The sequence below is a fragment of the Columba livia genome, chromosome 1 (genome assembly GCF_036013475.1).
Source record: "Columba livia isolate bColLiv1 breed racing homer chromosome 1, bColLiv1.pat.W.v2, whole genome shotgun sequence".
NCBI classification, from domain to species: domain Eukaryota; kingdom Metazoa; phylum Chordata; class Aves; order Columbiformes; family Columbidae; genus Columba; species Columba livia.
In genome coordinates, this window is record NC_088602.1 from 37,734,608 (window position 1) to 37,756,926 (window position 22,319).

The 22,319-nt window shown below is 35.1% G+C and overlaps 1 protein-coding gene across 1 annotated transcript in view; it reads right to left on the reverse strand.

Annotated features, from left to right (window-relative positions):
- DIAPH3 (diaphanous related formin 3) overlaps positions 1–22,319 on the reverse strand; it is a 221,911-nt gene that overhangs the window by 91,220 nt on the left and 108,372 nt on the right. Inside the window, exons 21-22 of the mRNA XM_065055221.1 lie at positions 11,569–11,808; positions 6,344–6,473 (exon numbers count right to left, since the gene is read on the reverse strand). Coding sequence (XP_064911293.1) covers positions 6,344–6,473; positions 11,569–11,808 — 370 coding nt within the window. The remainder of the gene's footprint in view (positions 1–6,343; positions 6,474–11,568; positions 11,809–22,319) is intronic.

Here is a 22,319-nt window from a genome sequence, read left to right on the forward strand (position 1 = left end):
AAACATGAATAAACACAAAACTGTAGAAATATTTAAACGTGTACTTAAACCACACCACCATGAATTTCCCTTTGCAAAAATTTAATGCTCCTGGTACGTTATCTCAAATGCTGAAGCGGGACATTTTATGTCTTAAATGGTACATTTCTGGTAAATAGACATAAATTTTTAGCCTAAGATTTTCAAGATTAAAAACCAAATTATCTTCAAATAGGTTCAAAAAACACTAACCACAAAATAATATGCTATTTCGGTCATGTACAAGAATCTCTTTCACACAATTTAGAGCTTGAAACACTTCTAATCTAAGTACTGCATTCATGGACAAATACTTCCTTTATAACTTCCTCTGTTGCTTAGTGCTCTATAATATTGTAAAATGAATTGCTAAAAACATCACGTTTTCACAGTCTTCACAACAAAAATCAAGAAAAAAAGATCACTTTAACAAATGTTTTTGTTCCTTTTAAACAATGGTATCTCAAAACCCTTTTTCCATATGGAATTCTTTGTCTGTCATCAACTTGTTAGTCTCTATTTTAAGGCTGATACCATCACTTTACAGTTAATATGAGTCTTGTTTGAAAGCCAAATCGACCCAAAACTTCAATTCTTATTACTGTTTATCTCTTGAGCCATAAAATTTAGTATTTTCTATTTTGAGTGCCACATTTAAATAATCATTATTATAAGCAATCTAACCCCATCTTAAAGCGCACAGTTGCTTTTTTCCACCAAGGAAAACAAATTTCAAGAAGGCACTTCTGTAACCTTACTCTTTTGATAGTTAGGCACATTGATCTGATTTTCTAAACTAATTTGCATTTGTGGTAATCTAATTAAGTGAAATATCTTTCTCTTCTTTATTACCCCCATACACATACTTTAGTGCTCTTCATGACTGTGGTTTTCTAACCCTTTTCTAATGACAGCTGCTAATTTTGTCTCATCACCTCATTTTACTGGGGCATTTCTGCTCCTAATAACAGCAAATCTTTAGAAATCACAAGTACAACTGTTCCCCAAATGAGCAAGTTCCTTTACAAAATTAAATATTGCATTCTTTTTTATATAGTAATTTGACTAATTCTCATTTTGTTCAACTTTGATATCAATTTTCCATGGGACATAAAATCAAATTCTTTACTATGATAGAATTCCTCTAATTAAGTCCACATTTCTGTTAAGATTTTTTCACTTGATATAAGGAATACTTATAGACTTATATGCCTCTAGACTAACTTACAAGATTATTCAATAGCTCTTATAAAGCACACATTGGCTTCTTGCCATATAAACTAATGCATAACATAAGTTTAATACCTCCCTTGGGTCATGTCCTGATATGCAACCAATAGGATCACATACCTAAGAGCCAGAGGTTCTAACAGGTACAAGTGATAGAGCGATTTTCACTCAGAAGATAAACCTTGTGTTTTGACTGTTATGATCATTCCCGAAACTTTGTGACTATTACCATTAGATTTTGAGCTACAGGCCTGTGTGTACCAGAAAGATGCAACATGAGCCATTTGTCACATTACTCTCTGCGATTCTTGGAAATCTCTGAATAGCTACTTTCAATTGTATTCCATAAACCTACATATAAAAAAACCTAACAAAAACACAGATGAGCTGTATACCATAAGTGAAGCTACCTAAGAGCTGAATTAATTAAATTAACATCTGAAAATGAAGAAGTACACAGATCCTTTTTCAATACTCTGAAGAACTCTTTTTACTCTCTTTCTGAAAAGTCACCAAAAAAGAAAATTCAGGTAACAGATCCAGATTTTTTAAAATGGACCTCTAGAAATGGCTTTGATTAGTAGCAAGTCTCCTGGTTATTCTTCAGAGCCATCAAGCCTGAGAACTACTATTTAAGGCAGAGAAACATTCCATACATAACAAAAAAACACCGAAAACTCCACAAAAAACCAAAACCCTTGGCATTAAAAAAAAAAAAAATCTCAAAAGGAAGCATAATTAAGATAAAATTGTTACCATGTTAGTTACAAACTTTTTTCAAAGTAAATCTCTGAATGGGCTAATATTCCACACTATGAGTCTGCTATAAGAACATGGAAACTTGTGTAATCTGCAAGACAGTGAAACCATCTATTGATTTCAGTAGTGACCGAGTATAGTACAGTATGGAATACCTTGTGAAGTTTGTCATGTTTTCTGAAAGTACAAAAAAAACCCACACAAACAACACAATAATCCCGACTACCTGAAAATATACCCTGTGAATTTTGCAACCTAAGACAAAACAAAAGCCCAAGAAATGCATAGCAAAAAGTATGTTATTTAATAGTACTGAGAAATTTGCCATAGACTTTTAGAATTTTTGTAACAGGAAAAAAACACTGTTCTCTCATGCTGTTCTAATTTTTAGATGTTGTAGGTGGGAGTGTCCTGGTTTTTAATGAGTATAGATTAAACTTCACATTTACAATTTGGTGCCTAGGTTAAAAAAAATAATTATCTATGAAAAAAACTGAATAAAGTTTCAAAAATGAGAAAATGCTTAAGTTACTTGGGTTAAGCTACTTGTAAAGCAACAATGAGTTAATGACTTTTAAAGGAAAGAAAACCTGCAGGTTTATATTGTTATTAAGATATGAAAGGAAGACTGTATACACTGTTACCAGTAAGGTCTGTGTAAATTAGAGTCAATCAAATAAAACAGCAGCCTGCATAAATCAATATAAATCATTAGAATACCAGAAAATAAGAAATTAGTAAAGTGGACTAAATTAACAAAGTATTTCTTGTCTGGAATGCTAACAGAAAAGCAGGAAAGTCATTATGTTTAAAAGAAGAGACTGCTTCAATTACATGAATCTTCAGGAACTGTCATATCAGTAAGCTCATTAGCTACAATGAAAGTCTCTCCTGCTGATCTAAGAGTACTTAAAAAACAGGATTTGTTATACTTCAAAGCAAAAAGGTATCTTTAATTCATGTACTGTAACAGTGAATTAAGCCTACCTCTAGTATTACAAAAGCAGAAACTAAAACTTCAGCACATAATAGAAAAAAAACATCCTCCAGTAAACTACAACTGCTTAGGTCACATGTCCCTTGCTGCTTGCTTCTAATAGTTATATTTGAAAAAAATCTATTTTATTCTAATTTGCATACGGTGAATGATTTGTCATTTATAAAGTACTACAAAACACATGTTAGCTGCACAACTTACAGACCTTGTCACTGCCTTTAAAGTTTTGCAAGCTATGTTAGCAGCTTGCTCTACGACAATTACCGGACAGTATCTAACACAATGAAAGGAGCAAGGATGTTTCTTTTAAAAAGGATAAAAATGAGTTGCTAAACATTGTAATGTTCTAATGTTCAACATTTTAAATCAGAAATAACTTGAGAGTGAAGTTTTAAGAATGAGCTAGTACCGAAAACAAACAAACAAACAAACAAAAAACAACAAAAAAACCCCAAACCAAACAAAAAAACAATACCAGGTATGCTACAAATGGGTTGGCTGATACAAGGACAGTCATATCAAGGAAGAATTCTAAAAAAGCATATTTTAAGTAACTTGTTTTAAGCAGCTGGTAGAAGACTCAACAATCACTTGATGGTGATTAAACCAAAATCAATAAATGTATAGTATAGTTCCATTTTTATACAGTGTGTCCAGCTTAAATTTTTCTGTTAATTTTGATTTATGATTTAAAAGGCACTTGCAAATAACTTTGTCACATATAAAATGTGAAATTATTGCATCTGAAGAAATAAGCGTGCAGACAGGAAATAAAAACAGCTCAATAAAAAAAATAGCTTGCAACAAAGGTATGGGAGAAACAAACATTCTTATCAAACTTCATCGATTTATTCTTGGGAATTACTTTTTAGAATTACTTCAGAGAACAAAGCTCAGTGAAACCACGAAGTCAATGGTATTCCACCACCTCTATAAGACCCCAACCTTTGCTAGGATCAAAGGTAGAGAAAAGGATTTAGAAAAAAAATACTGGAATAAAATACAATCTATACTGTTCACAGAAAAATCTAACATTATATTAGTATGATACAAAACCAAAAATGAATGATGTTTCTCCTCACCCAACAACTAAGAGCAACAAAGTAGCATATATGTAAAGAGAACCTTCCTGTTAGATGACAGGAAAAACCCAGGCTGATGTTCTTCCTTCCGTAATATCAGCAGCCTGTTACCCTTAGATGTAACCTTTAGATCCAGCGTTTTTCCAAATTCCCTGAAAGTCTCGCCTGCCTCCAATAAATACAATCCAGGATGAATTATTCTTGTTAAGCACTAAGTACAGTATATTGGAATAAGCCCTCAATACCCTAATTCTGTTATAATACACCAGTATTTCTTCCGCAATAAACACATTTGACTAGATGATCATCAAGATAAAAGACTTTTTTATGACTTCCCCTCTATCACTCTCCCTAGCAGCGGTATTGATGCCCTGCAATATCTGTTGTTTCCCAGCTCACTATAGAAACCTCAATGTGAATCATTCTTGGTCAACTTGTCTTCTTCAGCCTATCAGTAAGTTACATCGGGCAAGGTGAGTCCATTATGTTGGACATGGCTGATCACAAACACAGATTCACAGATTTTTTTGAACTGACCTTTTGGAAAGCTGAAGTAAAAATATCCACTTCATCAAAAATTTACTGTGCAAAAAATGGTGCACATAAATCAACTTGCTCCATAAAAATTTATTTCTGCAATAGTACAAAAAGTTTTCAAAAAGACCTCATGAGCTGCAGTCTTTGGGATCTGCTGGATTTTCCAAAATTCCAATGCAGGAGGAGTCTTCCAAGACAAAATGGAGTTTTGCAGGTAGGAAACAAGTATAAACAATCACACTGATATACTAATCTGTTAAAGACATCCTAAGCCTTTGTCTTTTTCATACAATAAAATTGAAATGAAAAATACTTCTCATAATACACTGAAATAAATTCTATATATAAACTTGAAAATTTAGTCATTGATTTGCATCCTACAACATACTGAATGAGGTCAAAGATTTATCTAGTCAACAGCAGATACCGAACAAAAAAACACCACCAACAAAACAAAACACAAAAAAAACAGAAAGCCTGGAATAACTGGTAATTTTACTAGCTACTCTTTCAATGGTCAGTGTTTTATATCTCAGAAGCTTTCCATAAGACAATCAGCAGCTTCATATAAGATGACTGTCTACACTGAAAATAATGGCTTCTAATAATGAACATTTCAGTTCTTCTGGCTGATATACAAAATTCAACCACAATACAATCAGTAACGAAGTAGTAAGAATAATAATTTTTTAAAAAGTCAGTGTCCAGGTAACACTGAAAATAATGCATAAAATACTAAATTTATACACAGCAGAAACTCCTATTACCAGTACAGTTAGATGAAGGGTTTGACACATCTGACAGCTGCTTAAAAATACTTGAACTTTTAAGTGGCTATAATGCACCAACTAAAATTGGAAACTTAAAGAACTGTGCCAACAGAAAGCAAACTCTGTGTGAGTGACCACTATCTCAAGTTCTCTATCAGACACAGGTTTTGCAAAGCTGTAGTTTGTGGCAGGGAGACTGATTGAGGCATAAGAGTGACACTGTAAAAAGCAATGCAGATAAACACTGACATTCTCCAAACTCACAAGAACTAAGAAATGATTAACTGAGACAGCCCATGCAATCTTCTTCTCCTGCAATAGCAGGACGGAGCTGAGGTGGCATCAATTTCTAACTCCATGGTTAGTCAGTTTAAATTACTTAAGCTGTGATAAAATATGGAGAAGGCACTCTTAATTAAGAAATCAACTGCAATAAGACTGCTGCTGCTTACACTGAAATTTGCCATATTTTATGCTGCATGATGAAGCCATAAAAAGAAGAATTTGTTTTTCCAGACTTGCAACACCACCGTTGCATGAAAAGTATAAAGACAGGGAAGACAAAACTGTTCTGATTCATGTTTAGAAAAAAAAAATAAACTGATGGTATGACAGCCTTTCTGAATTAAAAGGCTCCAAGTGACAGTATTACATTTAGCACAAAAAAAATTGAAAATTGGAAATAAACTAAGATCTAGTAATAGAAAATAACTTTCAAAAGAAATCTATTTAGACAATGATTCTAGAAGATACTTTAGAAAAAATACAATGGGAAATCCTGTAGCAAAAATTGGAGAACCAAACAATAAATATCTTCGGGGCCACTCACAGCAGCTCAAATTACTTATCTATTATATTAACGTACATTTTAAAAATAACTTTAGTAAAAAATAAGCATCATCTCACATAAAAGACATTCAGAATCAAAACTTTTCGTGAGCTATACACACCTTTACTAGCTTTATCTAAATGCTGAAAATCCTCGACAAAATTCAGGACATCCTGATAGTTTTCTTCACACACTTCTACGAGAAAATGGAGCAGTGTTGTTTTTTGATCTGCTGATTTCGTGTCCTTCAGCTAGAGAGAAAAAAAGAAATGTTAAAACACAGAAAAAGATTACTTCTGACTATTTTGATAAATATATATTACTAATTATGAACCCAAGAAAGGTAAGAATGAACTGTTGAAATGGTACAGCTCTTTTAAAGAAAAACTTAACAGGCTGTTTAATTTCCCCCCTTGCTAAAAATCCCTAGAAATATCACATTAACTATTTTTTAATTCTATGCAATATTTTCTGTACTCAATAACAGTACACACTTCTCTTTTTAAAATGTGATTATCTAAGCAATATAGGAATATTTGCAAAACTGTGAATAGACACATGAAAGTGTAAATAAATAAATTTTTAAAAAATCTGAGCTAAATCAGCAAAATTTAACAATTTATGATGTACATGTCTACTCCATGACATGATTTTCCTTATGTATGAAGCTAACACTAGCCTAATGATATTTGTGCAGCGGAAGTTACAACCTCAGCCTGCACAAGTTCTTGTTGTTATCAACTCTCAGTAGGGCAAACAGTAGTTCACAGGCTTCATGCTTTAAAAACTTTGACTTCCAAGATTCTTAAGTTCGAACTCTTCTTACTGAGCCCTTTATATACACAAAAATATTTTAAGCTCGGCCATTTTAAAACTTGCAGCTACTTGTGTAAAAACACTAACATTTGACAAGTGGCAAACAGTCACAGGTTTCTGTTACAGTGTCTTGTTAGAACCAGTCTTTAAACTGCCTGAGATATTTTTAGAAATAGGAAATGACATCTCATATTGAAGTGCTTTCTCATTACTTAAAAACTAGCTCTGCATAAAACCATTTAACAGAAAATTACACATGTACATAGGCACATACAAAGCATGCACACATACTAAGGGGCTACCACAACCACACATGGAATTGTATATCTGAATATCAGGGGAAAAATCTTTAGTTGCAGTTTTACTAGCACTGAACAAGTAGAAAACTCCAGTTAGTTTGTTTCAACTTCAAGACTCTTCTTTAGATCAGCTACTGTGAAAAACACAAGTGATCAGCAATTCTCAATGGTGTAAGAGTAGCTATAACAAGGCACAAAGGAAAAATTATAATACTTCCCTTTCCAAAGAGGGTTCAAAACCAGAAACAGAGCTACATGAGGATTACTTCTGAATAAGGAAGATCGAACCAAATTTAAATATACATACACATTTATTTATTTTTATAGAAATTACCACAGTTTTTCCCATGGTTGCAAGTTTCTTACAAAGATATTTTTTCATACTTCTTGTGCTTCCCAGTATCCTCAGAGATCACTTGAAGGGCATTTTATTGATCTGATTTAAAAATCAGAGTATATTATTTTCTTTTTTTCATACTGTATGTAAATTAAGATAGAGAACTTTGGATGGTTGTTATCGTTGGGGTTATTTCATACTTCACTGTAAAAAGTCAGTGATTATTTTCAAAGATCAAATTGATACTACTTTAATAAATATGATGATATACTCCTCCAGAATGTACAAGTTTTCCTTCAGACAACTGTATTAATAATAAAGTGAGACATTATTTTCAAAATAAATAGAAAGTAAGCAAAAAAATATATTCTAGGATCATTACTGTATGCAGTGTTATAAGTTCCTTCTACTGTACTGGGAATCTCAGTGTGAAATGTCTCAATAACTGAAACATCACACAAAATTTCTGCAATGTGCCACTGCTTAAAATACATGTAGTTAACAAAAGTTAGTTTTAAAAACAAACCAGTGTTATAAACATGCAGATAATTTTAATATATCAGTATTTAATACATGATTGAGTATTAGCATACCAATATCATATCTCTCTTCTGAGAATATGCACGTATGTTCTCTGATGGAGAACAACTATTACAATTCAATTCTATGTGATGCAAGGAGGACACAAGGTATGGAATTGTCTTCTGTAAAGTGGACAGTCCATATAGTTCCCTACGCATAGTTGGGCACCAATGAAGAAGAGCAGATAAACTCTATATTCTTCAAATACTACATAAACCATCTTTGAAGGGCAGAAGACACCGCAAATTTCTGAAGTTCTCAGAACCTCTACTGAAAACTGCTGTGCAGACAACTAAGCAGTCTGCAATTTGCAGCTTTGTAGTTTTGGGCCTTGAAGGAATATTGCTTTTGGTGGTGGGTTTTTTTCTAGTTTAATAATAATATTTTTACTACTTGAAAAAGTTTATTATTCTCAGAACAGAGGAGATTAAGCATTAACTAAGACACTACACATAGTTAGGAAAATCCCCAAAATTGCACATACATAGTTTTACCTCTGTGTTTCCAGACAAAGTGAGCTGTCTGTGTAAGACACAGTTTCATAACCAGTGAAGGCCTGGGGCACTCACGGGCTTCCTAAATGAGGCCACAATTGGATGAGGTAAATTAGGAACTGGCGACTAGTACCCTGATACACATAGGAGAGTAAACGCAAACTTGACCTGATTCTCTCTGAAAATCTATCAAGCTCCAAAAGAACAAGTAGTTGACTGTAGATCGCACTTTTCCTGGGATATCTAGAGGCAGAGATCTGAATTTTTACAGACAATCTCTAAGGTGGACATAATTGCTCTGCCTCCCAGCACAATCTATAATAGTTGTTATTTCTTTCCTAATCATAGAATGTTTTTTGGCTTGGAAGAGACCTTTAAAGACCAGCTAGTCCAACCTTTTTGCCATGGGTGGGGATATCACTGTACTCATGTCCAACAACAATGAAGGTGACATTATTTTCTCCCTAGAGAGGTTTTTAAGCACCATGGTCTGGTATTTATAGACTAGCATAAAGTGATGCTAAACCAAATATATACATATGAAATCTTTGTCATTGCAATTTCATTTTTTTACTTGCACATTTCTTACACGAATGGAACATATTGAGTACAAACCTGAATGATGTCCTGAAAGAAGTAAAGTAGTATCACCGCTTCTAATCACATAGCATGATGCAATGTCAAAATTACACTGTACTAAGCATTTTAATAATAGAGAGTAAATTGCCTTTTTTGGTCCTTAAAGCTTTCTATCTACTTCACCCACTATTGGTAGTCATGAGCGTTTCTCTTGAGCAGGTTAGACAAGATGCCTACTGACATTCCTTCCCACCTGAATTGTTCCATGATTCTAAGAAACATGCACACACTTCCCAACTAGTTAACTAAATACCCTGTTCAAAATATTATGTATTTTAGCTCTTAATTTGGCTTCACGGAGAATCTTGGAGAATTATTAGTACACCTGAATTTCAAAAACTTCCTATAGTCTTCTTCACTATCAAGTTTTTAACGTTTTTCGGGTAGAAAGCTTGCTTAACTTCTAAGCAAACTTGTTTTGTTACAAGCAAAGACAATTATTCCATCTCCTACCCTAGCTACATAGAAAACAAATGTTCAAATGACTTCTTTATAATAACTTAATAACAAAAGGACACTGCCATGTCCTCCTCCTGTTACTCTCATTTCTTTTCTAAACTAAATACACCCAAATTCTTTTCTCTCACTTTAGAAGTGTTACATGTTACTACCAGCTGGATTCTCACCAGTCTATATGTTTTCTGCAGTAATTCAGGCAAGACTTCACTTGTCAGACCCTTACCAGCACCAAATAACCAGTAGATAATCACCATCTTTATAATACATATAAGGTCCACTAAAAAGAGATTTTTTTTTTCCTTTCCAACAGAATGTTGTAACCTCCTCTAAAGCTAAATAACCTGTAAGCATGCAAATCTAAGCAACTATGAGATCCCAGATTATCAGAGCATTGTAGAGTTAGCCAGGACTTAAAGCCTGGTTTAATTATCTGTGTATGTCAGTTCCCTTTTCTATGTGTAGTACTTCATAGTAGTCTTCAAAATTTTCATCTTCTAGATCTTAAATTATGTCTCCAAGATATTTTTTTAATTTTGATCTTATTCTGCAAAGTGCCTGTTAACAATTACCTTCATATTGTTTTCATAAATATATTGCTTTTTGTGTTGCTTTGTGAATTAAAAATACAGAGAATATAACCAGACCTTGTAAAATCATACATAAGAAATAAACGTACCTAACGGGAGAGAAAATAATTAGTATCTTTCTTCTGAATATGTTTCTCAACAAATTGTACATTTAGCTCAATAACTTCACCAATGCTATTTTTCTCTAGGTGGCTAAAGCATGCTTAAATGTTTACTTTAGAACAGGGAAGGTATAGCTTATTGTCTATGAATATTTAAGTTACAGGTATTGCATTAAAAACTCGAGAACAATTGTGAAAGAGTTCTTCTGAAACATGGCAGAGTAAAGGGGATTATTTTAAAGAATATAAATCTAACATATTGTATTTTCTCCATTGTGTAAAAAGATGAAGCTGAGAGAAGACAAAGAGCACACACAAACTTCCAAATAATTCCTTTCTCGTAAGGACTATTATACACATGTAATCTGTGAAGATTTTGCAGTGACCTTCCAGAAGGCACAAGAAAAAAAAAAAAACAGAACGCTAAACAAAGGGAAGGCAATTAGGATAACAATCAATTATAATTTAACACTCAGGAAAGTATAGGTGTCTTTTTGTATATACCTCATATAAAAGTAAAAATGTAAGAATTAGAAGAAACTGGACACTGATGAAACTGAGCAGGAACAAAAGAGAATAAGATAAGGAGAAAATGTATGTAAAAGGGAAAACAAAACTGTATTAAAACAGACTAAAATGTGACAGTCTTAGAAGGACTTGGACATGTGAGACTACAAAACCACTATGATCACAGTGTTATGGTCCTTCCATAACCAAATTTAGATGGTTTCTTTGGGTGTTCTTTTTGTTTTGGTTTGTTTTTTTTTATTTTGGTTTGGTTTTTGTTGTTGGGTTTGGTTTTTAATTATTATTATTCCCTCAATATGGAATCTGCTAAAAGTTTAAATGCATGCCAGTCTCCAGATGACTGTTCACAGATTAGCTGTATTGTTCAAACCATCAACTAATGCTAAGAATTACAAAACCAAAAAAAACCTGCAGGAAAAACATCAAAACCATATATTTAAGTAGCATAATATAAACAAATAAAGAAGTTAATGTAATGCTCAACATGGACATTTCAAAACTCACTTTACATAGGGAGCTGAGATTATATCCAAAGGTCTGTGCATTCCGAGAACCTGCATTCATGTAGTTTCCCATTAACAGTACTAGTTCCAGCAGCTTGCTAAAGCTTTTACTCTTCTTTATCTCTTCACAGGCAGCACTGACAGCCATGATGTCAGGTCTGATGTTGTTCACCTGCTCCTCAAACTGAAGCTTAAAAAGAATAGCACTGAGCCGTGGCTGTAGTCTCTTCACGTTGCTCATCTGATTGAAAAGAAAATAGGAGATTTCCTTTAAAATTCATGCTACACTTTGGCACTGTACAAATGCATACAATCTGTAATGATTTATTGGTGTGACAGGCTTGAAAAAGCAATATATCTGCTATAACTGATAGCAAATGAACGAATGAATGAGAGACACTTGGGTAAGCAACTGAAATCCCATCTTGTGGTTAATATGAACTGTCCCCATCCTTTCCCAATAACTAGTATGTGTAAGCAATAGAAGATAAAGTGTCATCATATATCACATCTGTCAACTCATATACCAAATCCTATAGAACTAATCCAAGTTTATAACCCAGTAGTTGCAAAGTAATAAAAGTAGTTCACAAATTTTGTATAACTCTGGATGTACCAAAACAAGGCAAATCTAATTTACTGATGCGAATATTTAACAGCTGATTTCAATAAGAGCTTACTAAAACTTGCATGAAAATAACAGTTTTGAAAAATCTCACCTATGAAACACTTAATATAGTGTACATTAATATATAGCTTATTCATAGCCCACTATAGTCCTGGACCTCATACAGTAATTTAGGCATAGTAGAATGCTCCCAGGAAAACAGTAGCCTCTGTAGATCACAAGCCGAAGACTTGGCTTTTATCATGGTTTACTGGTCAGGGATTTTCAACAGAAGTTTCAATCTTCCCATATAACTTAGGTCACCGATTTCCCATCCCAGAGATACTTTGCACATTATTTACTACACCCAAACAACAGGACTCAAGATTTTATTGCTTCTTTAAATCAAGGAACATCAAATGCATTCAATAAATTAAACTCTTCCACCTCCCAAGTTTCCAATGTACTACTTATCCTTCTAACTTTGTCACAGAAATCTTCTAACATTTTTTAGGTTTGGCATCACATACAATCCCAGAAGCTTTCAGTCTTCCATTCTTGCTTGTCTTCTCCCTACCAGGCATAATATGTTCCTTGTTTTTTCCTTCTTCCACTGCAGAAATCATGTTTTTGGGTTTTTTTCCTCCATGCTCTCTGGTTCTCTTTGCATGAGAGAAACACTAGTCTGAAATTCTTCCATGATCTTCTTCCTTCACTTTTCCCCATCCCTGTTTTCTCATCAACTTGATTGATTCATGAAGATCATCTTCCCCATACTTTTATCCTTCCTTCTCAAAGCAAGGTTCAAGCCAATAATACTTTGACAAATTCCTGAAATCCTAAACTAAGGGGGGTTTATTGTTTGTTTGTGTTTGTTTGTTTTTCTGTTCTGTTTTTAATAAAAAACCCACATGTTATCGTTTCCAGCTATCAGTACTTCTCAATGCAAGAAAGGAAGCAATAATATTGACATTTATCCTACAAATTCATAGGCTTCACATAGTGGCCTTAGAAGTTTGGCTTTAAATTAGAAGTATCCCACTTCAAACCACAGTGATACCTAAGGTTTTACAGAGTATTTCTCAGCAGGTATCTAGTCTATCAATGTGAAAACAGCCTTGACAGTGCAATGTTCACAAGTTGTTTGGTGCTGATTATCCCACAATAGACTCAGTAAAAAGGATAATGGCGACACTCTTCATCCATTTCAGTGTGAAGTCAAACAAGTTTTCCTAAACTGACAATGAAGGCTACCTAATCCAAAGGGTTTGATACAGAATCAGAAAAGGACGGAATTTACAGTCTGTTTTATTGTGACAGTAGGAGAAAATAAAATCGGGTAGAGGTAACCTGGTATGATACTCAGCCACTTCTGCAATGCCAGCTTGGCAGTGCAAACCAATTGAAGTAAACCTTCCATTTGCATTTTAGTTCAGAAGTACAATAAGCAATCCTTTCCACTAACCACACTTTGGTTTGCATAACAGAGCAGAACCCACAAACAGGTTGTCTTGCAGATGAATCTAGGTTGAAAAACCAACTCCACTATGGAGTTGTACTCCACAGACTGACTCCAGCCTGGTCCTAAAGTAAAACACTAAAATGTGTATCGTTTGAACGTTAGCTCAGTATCAACTATATGCAGATATTCTGTACTCATCACACACTAAATAGTATCCAATAGTTTAGTACAATTCTTACTTAAAGGCAAGTAAGAAAGAATAACGAGACTTGAATTTAACTATGACTTCTCACAGTGAAATGGAAATAACTTAAACCCACCTAAAATTATTATAGCGCTCTACAACTTCACACTTAATTTAGGAATAAGTACCTAAAAGAATATTAAGGTACTGGACAGAGGCAAATGTCACAAAGTCAGTCTCTTAGCTGTATCAGGAAGAATCAGTATTAACTCTTTTACCTCAAACTATTTACCTTCTCCATTTATATGTGTACTACAACTTCTTAGTATATTGAGAATACTATTCTTAAAGTTTCTTTTTTCTCCATTCAGAAAAAAAACTGTGACGAGAAAAAACACAAAACACCTCAGAAATTATCCAGATTTTTAATATTTGTCCCAACTCAGGTTGCAATAGAGACAATCATTAAAATCAAACCATGGGAACTGACAAAGTGTAAATTACATTGATTTTAAATGGTACCAAACTCAAGAAACAACAGAAGCAGCAGACGATGCATCATTTATTTACTCAGCTTCTCAGACAGGAAGATTCTTGAAATTGAAATGCTTAGGTACTTTAGATCACAAAGATGTGTTGCACAAAGATGAAAGATGCAAAGTTTTCACCAGAACCAGTTGAATTACAACAAGAAGTTCCGTAGGTAAGTCTTAAGGATGGATGCAGAAATACGTAGTCTAAAAAATCATGAACAAAAGCACATGCCAGAAGCACAACAGAAATGCCGCTGTGCTTTTTAATTATTGTTTTTTTCAAACACACTGAAATCCTTAGGTCACGTACAACATATGTTGTCGGTACTATTTGTTTACCTGTTTGCTGACTCAGTGATTGAGAAGGGAGGAGATAGAGTTCCCTCAGCAATATATGGCTTTTTCTGTGACATGTAGTCTACAAATATATTCGAACTGTAAAATCCATACACCTTATCACAAGTGATGCTAAGAATTTAAGTGTTGTGATGTTGAGAGGCTTATGTTCATGCCCTGTACTTTTTTATACTCAGCATATAAGCACATGTCTATTTATATCCTTATACTGGAATCCTGAAAACAGACAATCTGAATAACTGAAAAGGCCAGTTGAAAAAGAAAGCTAAAGAGTGAGTGCACTACACACATCAGAGAAGTCAGTGCATGGGTAGGTAACAAACTGTTCTGTTTTTCAAGTAATAGTCCACAAGGATATACTTACTATGTGCAAGTCCAAAAATGGGAATTGACAACTGAGTTGAGCTATCTGGTAGTAGCTCTCACAGCCCTTTATCCACCAGCAAAAAGAGACTTTTCTCTCAAATATAGTATATATCAGAAGGCACTTGCAAGAGTGTGCTATCTGGTAAACTTGTGCTTCCACTGTCTGCTTTGTTGATATCAAGTAAAGGAACAGAAGTTACACTGACATTACATTTTGTTCACTGAATGCGATTCATTCTTGCAGAAAACTCATAGAGAAAAACACTGCAATGGTTGTACTTTCACAATATACCTTCCTGAAAGGACCAAGAGTGCCAAGGCTGTCAGACCACCTGGAAGTGTTCCAATCCAAAAAATAAAATATCAGTTCCAGCCAAGGCAACTAAAAGAGTAAACTGGAAGGGCATAGTTCCCTGTGAAAAATGTATGGGTTTTCATCACTGCAGCATTAGTGAACTCCACAGACCACACCAGTAAAAAGTGTTATGTTTCTGACGGCATTATGTCCAACAAGGATGGACCAGCAAGGCCAGTCTGCAGATCTCAGAAACGGGGGTATTCCTTTTGAATACTCCAGAAGTCACCTGTTTTATGAAATAATCCATATTGCCAATGGGGACCACAACACAGCTGTGAAAACAATCCCAAGTTTACAGTCTTCATACTGAAATTCACAGATAGGTATGTTCTACTATGAAAAGAAAGGTGATTTTTTTTTTTCTTATCCAAAAAAATACAATTAGATTTAGTAACATCTTGATCAGAATGGAAGGCAGAGACAGCTTTTGCTTATCCAAGTCGAATTTGTACAACAGTATTTTCCTAAAAAGGAAATATTAAAAAGTGGGAGGGTCTGAATTTCCCAGATTCTTCTATTTTCAGCAGACCTAACAGATGTCAGAAAAGCTATTTTCATTAAAAGGTACATATGGAACAGACGCCACTAGACTGAAAAGCTTTCCTCACGGGAAACCAAGTCAAGAGTTTAATATAGGTAAAAATCCTCTGTAAAACTTCTAATTGAGACAGGTAGCATAAATATATTTATACCAGAAGTCAAGGGCAGAAGTCATTGAGAAATATAAACTAGAAGAATATAAGACCAAACCAAATGGATAATCTGTGGCAAAAATAGTCTTGACATGAAGTGTCACATAAGTGAACGCTGTGGAGGACAGACTGCATATTTTGGTGAGAGTTTCCCAGTTCTACAAGATGATTACAGGGAAAGTAAATCCTAAAGCACTTGGGCTCCATAGGAGCTCCACTAAGCTCTAAAATCTGAAGCTGGAACAGGTGAAATGTCTGCAGAGTCATTTCAAGCTCCAGGGACCTAAGAGGTACTGAGTAGCAGCAAGATTCTTCCAGCAGAGCTGCCCTACATTAGCCAGTCATTTGGATGCTGCACTTTATTTAGGTGGCTAAATTCCAATAAACCCCCGAAGGTGCTGACAGTCAAACTAGCAGGATCATGTACGGATCATGGTCTTTACTCAAAACAGAAACCTTTTTCTTAAGATGTTCAAATCACAACATGAACATTAGAGGATTGCTTACATTTCTGGTGAAATAAAAGCACCAAGTCAGCTTCAGGACAGAAATTTAAAGGAATCTGCAAAGTGAATTGCTGGAGGCAAAAGCAAGGACTCTTCAGACAAACAACCTTATTGATCTGAAATTATGTAGAAATATCTGACAGGAAGAAAACCAAGATACTCTACGTGTGTGCCAGAAGAAACAATAACCAACCACTTCCAGCCATCTGACTTAACATCAGACAATAATAAGACTTTTTTAACCTATTGTTTAGATTACCTACCCAAAAGAGTTTCACCAGAACCGAACAAGGATAAGAGTGAGACCTGCTGGTACTGAATCTTTTAGAGGAACATTCCTCTATGATTAAGCATCACAATCTTTCAGTGATACAGACAAAATAACATAATCCAATTTAACCAAATGGTAACAGCAAACACTCAGATTAGTGCAGATCATGACGGTCAGTTTTAGAAGATATGTCTGGAGGCTGGTTCTCCTCCCTATTCAGGTCCAAGCTTTGAAAGACACCAACAGTAGAAGAATTAAGGATATTATCCCCCTAAACAACATAAGTAACATGACTGAAATATGCAATGAAGATTTTTTAACTGTCAAAGTTATAGCAGAAAGTTATTCTTTGGCAACACTCCTGGAAAGGCTGGAATTACTGACAGAGAACACTGACAAGGCAGAGCAGCAGATACGTGTGACTTATAGAAAACAACAGAAGAAGTAAAGGTTTGCAGGCAGAAATTAACACAATCAAAATATCTCACAACACAGATGCAACCTCACCATTTCAGGATTTTAAATAAACTGAAATGTCCTGGGGTGTGGCTGTGTCCAAGCATCGAGGATTAGGAAAGGCAGAGTACACCCCAACAGATATAGTGATAGTATGATACTTCCCAGACAACAATGAAAAACTTTAATATATTCTGAGTTATCCTCAATGAGGACATACAGTTGAAACCATCAGCTGAATATGGAATTAATCATTTTAAGTGTCTGCTGAATTAAGACAAACTAGCCTTCATCAGGCCTCACTCTAATCTTCAATTTACTCTAGTGAAATCTTTTCCTTTGGTACAAGCTCATTAAAACACATCCATCCATGAAGAAGCTGTGAAGCCACGTGAGGATTGCTTGCCAAATTCTATTTGGGTTTGCTTTCACTGTATTTCACAAGGTTTGGACACTAATTATTTCTGAAACAATATTTCATAATTCCCTCAATTTTATCTTGGAGTAAATAAAAGTGATCAAGGAAAAATCTGTTTCTTTTTCTTTCACTCCTGGACAATATAGGGACCTATTTCCAAATACCTCAAGCTTTAAGAAAATAAATAAAGCAGGAGCTATCTATCACACGTGGCTCTTGAGACACTATTCTCAGCTGTGAGACTGCTAATTCAGTTGCCTACACCCAAGGTCAAATGTCCACTAATAGCATCCTGGCAAGCACTAGCAACTTTTTACATTAAAATAGTTTATAAAAACCATCAAAATTATTATTTTTTTTAAAAACTGAATTGTACTTATGGATTTAAAACCATATTACCAAATTAAATATATCTGGGACTATCTTACACCACTAAGCATTACAGACATGGAAGAGTTTACATGCTTGTTACTGGATTCAGCTCCCTCAATGCAGCATACCCAAATGAGAAGTACTTTTGGGAACAGTTCCTGGTGCAACAGGTTGTTAATGTATGTTGGCATGGATAAGCCTGAAGTCTTAATACTGTTGTGTGGGCAAGAGAATGGGGAGAGGTGGATGTGTGCTGCTGGGGCGCTGGTGGGGAACTATAGTCACACAAGATTCTCAGCTGGAGCAGCAAGAAAGCCTACACAACAACCTGCAACTCTCTAAAGAATCAATTATTTTTTTAGTATTATGGCACTCGTGTATATAAACTGTACCCCAAAATAACTTGGGGAGTGTGGGGGCAAAGACCTGGAGGCACCTGATACGGGATCAAACATTGCAATGTACCTCTGTTCCTCCAAAAGCATCATGACACGTCAGGCCTGAGGTGCAAGGAACTCTGGTAGACATCCAAGTTCTAAACAGCTGGAATATGCTCGTAGCCAGCTTTCCTATGACGTGCTGCTCTGTCTTCCTCAGGACAATAAAGGGAAGATGTGCTTTGTAACCATTATAGCTTGACTTAATAAACCTATCTGACTCTGTCTTGTTCTTGAGTCCTCAACTATCTGACTGGATGCTCAGCTCTTGCTGTCTCACAAACTGTGCTCAGAAATTGTTTGGCAAAGCACAATTCTGCACAGGCCAAAAGCATACCCATGTCTACTAACAAATTAGTACTATGGACAATTGCAGTTTAATGTCCAAAAAGTTCTCAGGCACTTTTTGTTGATTAATACAGACACAGTCTTAAAATGTCACTTAGTGATTTACCACCCCCACACCTGTTAAAAATAGTGGGATACAAGATGATTCAGAAAGTTGCTTTCGAAATATTAAATAATATTCAAAACCAACATAAAAATTATGAGAACTGAATTTGGACAGTTTTTGTCACTATTATTATCTGAATTATTTTAGTACAAAAAAAGGAAAGGCCACCGAGGACATGAAGAACTGCATACACGAAGCAACACTTATAGATCAAAAAGAATGAAGGATCTCAGGGCCTCATACAAAATGTAAAAGCTATGCAGATTCTCTGAATCATCACCTGCAACAAGCTATTTTAATCAACCATTATTTTGTTTCCTCTTAAATACAAATACATCAAAGAGTATAAAAAAAAACCACCCACCATTTGCCTCAAGCATTTTCAGCATAAAACAGCAATGAAGACAAACTCAGAAAATCTTCATTATTCCAGAATTTATTTTTTTTTTTAAATCTAAAACTATAGCTTGTGTGGACAAAACCTGAGATAAGCACAACTCAAAAACCAGGATATTCTTCTGTGTTACTGATTCCTTACCATTAATCCCCTAATAAAATCTGCCTTACCAGTTTGAGATGAATTTCCAGGTGGCTTGCTTAGTAAAGGCAGAGATCAGATAATCATGCTATGACCTAGGCTATCTCTGAGATTTGTGATATGATATCCTAGGTGCAAAATGTTTCTTTTCATCAGAAACGTATTCTTAAAATATGCAATTACATAGTCACATCATACTAATGGCAATGTTTATATGCCATAAGCTATCTGAAGCAATACTGTGGACGTTTCGGTTAGTGTACACCTGGAATAAGCTGGGAATCATTCTGCACTTCATTCTGCTTTCCTATGGGAGAATCAGATATTTATGTCACCCAAAAAAGCTGCTGGCTCAAAAAGATGTCTGATTACAGCCTCTTATAGTCTATCTAGATGGCTAATTCCATTGTTTTGTTATTCTGACTATTAGAAAAATATTCCCATTATCTCATCTGTATCTTTTTTGTCAGAAGTATAAGCCTACTACATACTGCCATATCATCCATCAGTATTTAGGATAAATTATTCTTTCCTTTTTCCATTTTTTCTACACATATCCTGAGAGAATATTCTTGGTCTTAAGTTAAAGAACTTACAAACAATATTTCTTCCTATCAAATGTTCCTATAGCTATCATGATTAGTCATCTCTGGAGTCTCTGTTTTGGTCCACACATTTATAACTGATGTACTAAACACATTAAAAAGAGATGTAATATTCTAGCTGGGACTTCAGCAGTGGTGAACAGAGGAAAATTCAGAAGTTCTACAGGCTATGTTTGTACTTCTATATTTCAGTTTCATGTGCATTTGTTGGCTGCAAAATAATGGCACAACTGATTCATGTCTGACTGACGATCCACTACAATCCACTGTTCTTTATCAGAACTGCTCTGCTAACAGCGGACTTCAACTTTAAAATCACTGCCATTTAAATATTGAGTCACCGATGTTCCAAAAATATTTTTCACTCTCATTAAGCAACCTGTACTTGTTAAAAAATCTTTAGTAAAAAGAGATACCTAGCAAAAAAAGGAAATTATTCAAGGGTCAGTTACAACAGAGCAACGTAACAAGAGGATGGTTACTGGAAACTGAATTATGATGCTTCTGACACAAAAAACCCCCACCATAGTATTTCTAACCATCCCCTGCAAAAAGTACAGTTTGAAATGTAAATTAAGAGAACATATCTGAAACAACTAGGAGGTACATTTCTCATTCTCCTGTTCTTTCAAACACCATATTTACTCCGCAAATAAAAAGGAGAGTTGTTTGTCAATAAGTTCTTTTTCAAGTGCATGTTCCTTGCTGAACAAATTTTTAGAAGTGCGTAAAAAGAGTTCAACGTCGTCTTTTTCTCAGCGGTACTTCCTGTCTGCAGGACAGACATTCACAAAAGCCCTTTACACTCTGGCTACATCGTTAGGTCAATGTGATTTTTTCCTGTTTTATCATTCTTTACCAGAAATATTAAGGTTCATATGAATAGAAATGTAAGCATGCAAAATACACAGCAGCATAATGATAAACAGAATGAGCTGTGTTTCTTCTCAGGACACCATTCCCAGCACACTGCAGTGGCAAGTTGAACATGAGCCAACAGTGTGACCTGGCAGCCAAGAGGGCCAACCGTGTCCTGGGTGCATCAAGCACAGCATTGCCAGCCGGGCAAGGGAGGTGATTGTCCCGCTCTGCTCTGCGCTGGTGCAGCCTCACCTGGAGCACTGTGTGCAGTTCTGGGTGCCACAGGATAAAAAGGACAAACTGTTAGAGTGTGTCAACAGGAGAGTGAACAAGATGGTGAAAAGTCTTGAGGGCAAGACTTATGAGGAGCATCTGAAGTCACTTCAGCTGATCAGCCTAGAGAAGGCTGAGGGGTGACTTCAACACAGCCTACAGCTTCCTCTAGGGGTAAGTTGTAGGCGATGGCAACCTGGCCAAGATTTTCAAGAAGCTGAAGTTAGGAGATTTCGAGATAAAGACAACCTCAAGGCAACTGATGACTTGTGACCATACATAAGATCTGTCAAAAAAAGCTTGCTGTCATCGATCAAGAACCACCACAGAGACATAATACGGGGTTGAGAGGGTCCCTTGTCCGCTATGCTGCACATCAGCGACCCTGGCCAGACTGCGTGGACATGCACATGGCCCTGCTCAGAAAAATGTGGGTACGACAGTGCAAGTGAATTAAATCTATAACAGGCTGAGTAGGTAGAAATCAATTTACACCAAAATTGTGCAAGTAAAAAAATCACTCTTGCTTCTCTGTAAGACCTCACATACAGTTTTTTCTCTATGTTCATTTTTCCATCCAAGTTTAAAACTTAAAAGCTTTGGGTTACTGTAAACTTCTCTTTTGTATTTATCCTTCAACTTAGAAGAAAATTCAGAAAGTCTACTTCAAACAAGCAAGTAATAAGATGCCCTTATCTGTTGCTTCATGACCCTTACAATTTTAATATCTCAGAAAAAAAAAAATCTCACACTCAGATCTAATTAATACAAATGAACAAAAATAGGAGATAATCTTTAGTACTTGAATATTTTACATTCAAAAAGAACAAATGTTGACTCCCACATATCTATTCTAGGTTTATTAAAAACAATTACAATGAAGAATGGATTATTTCTCAGCTCTCCAGCAGTCTTTCAAATAAGGGCATCCTATTTATTTTCTCACACCATATTTCTTAAAAGGCTGTAAACTTGCTTGTCTGAAATTAATACCACTGTATT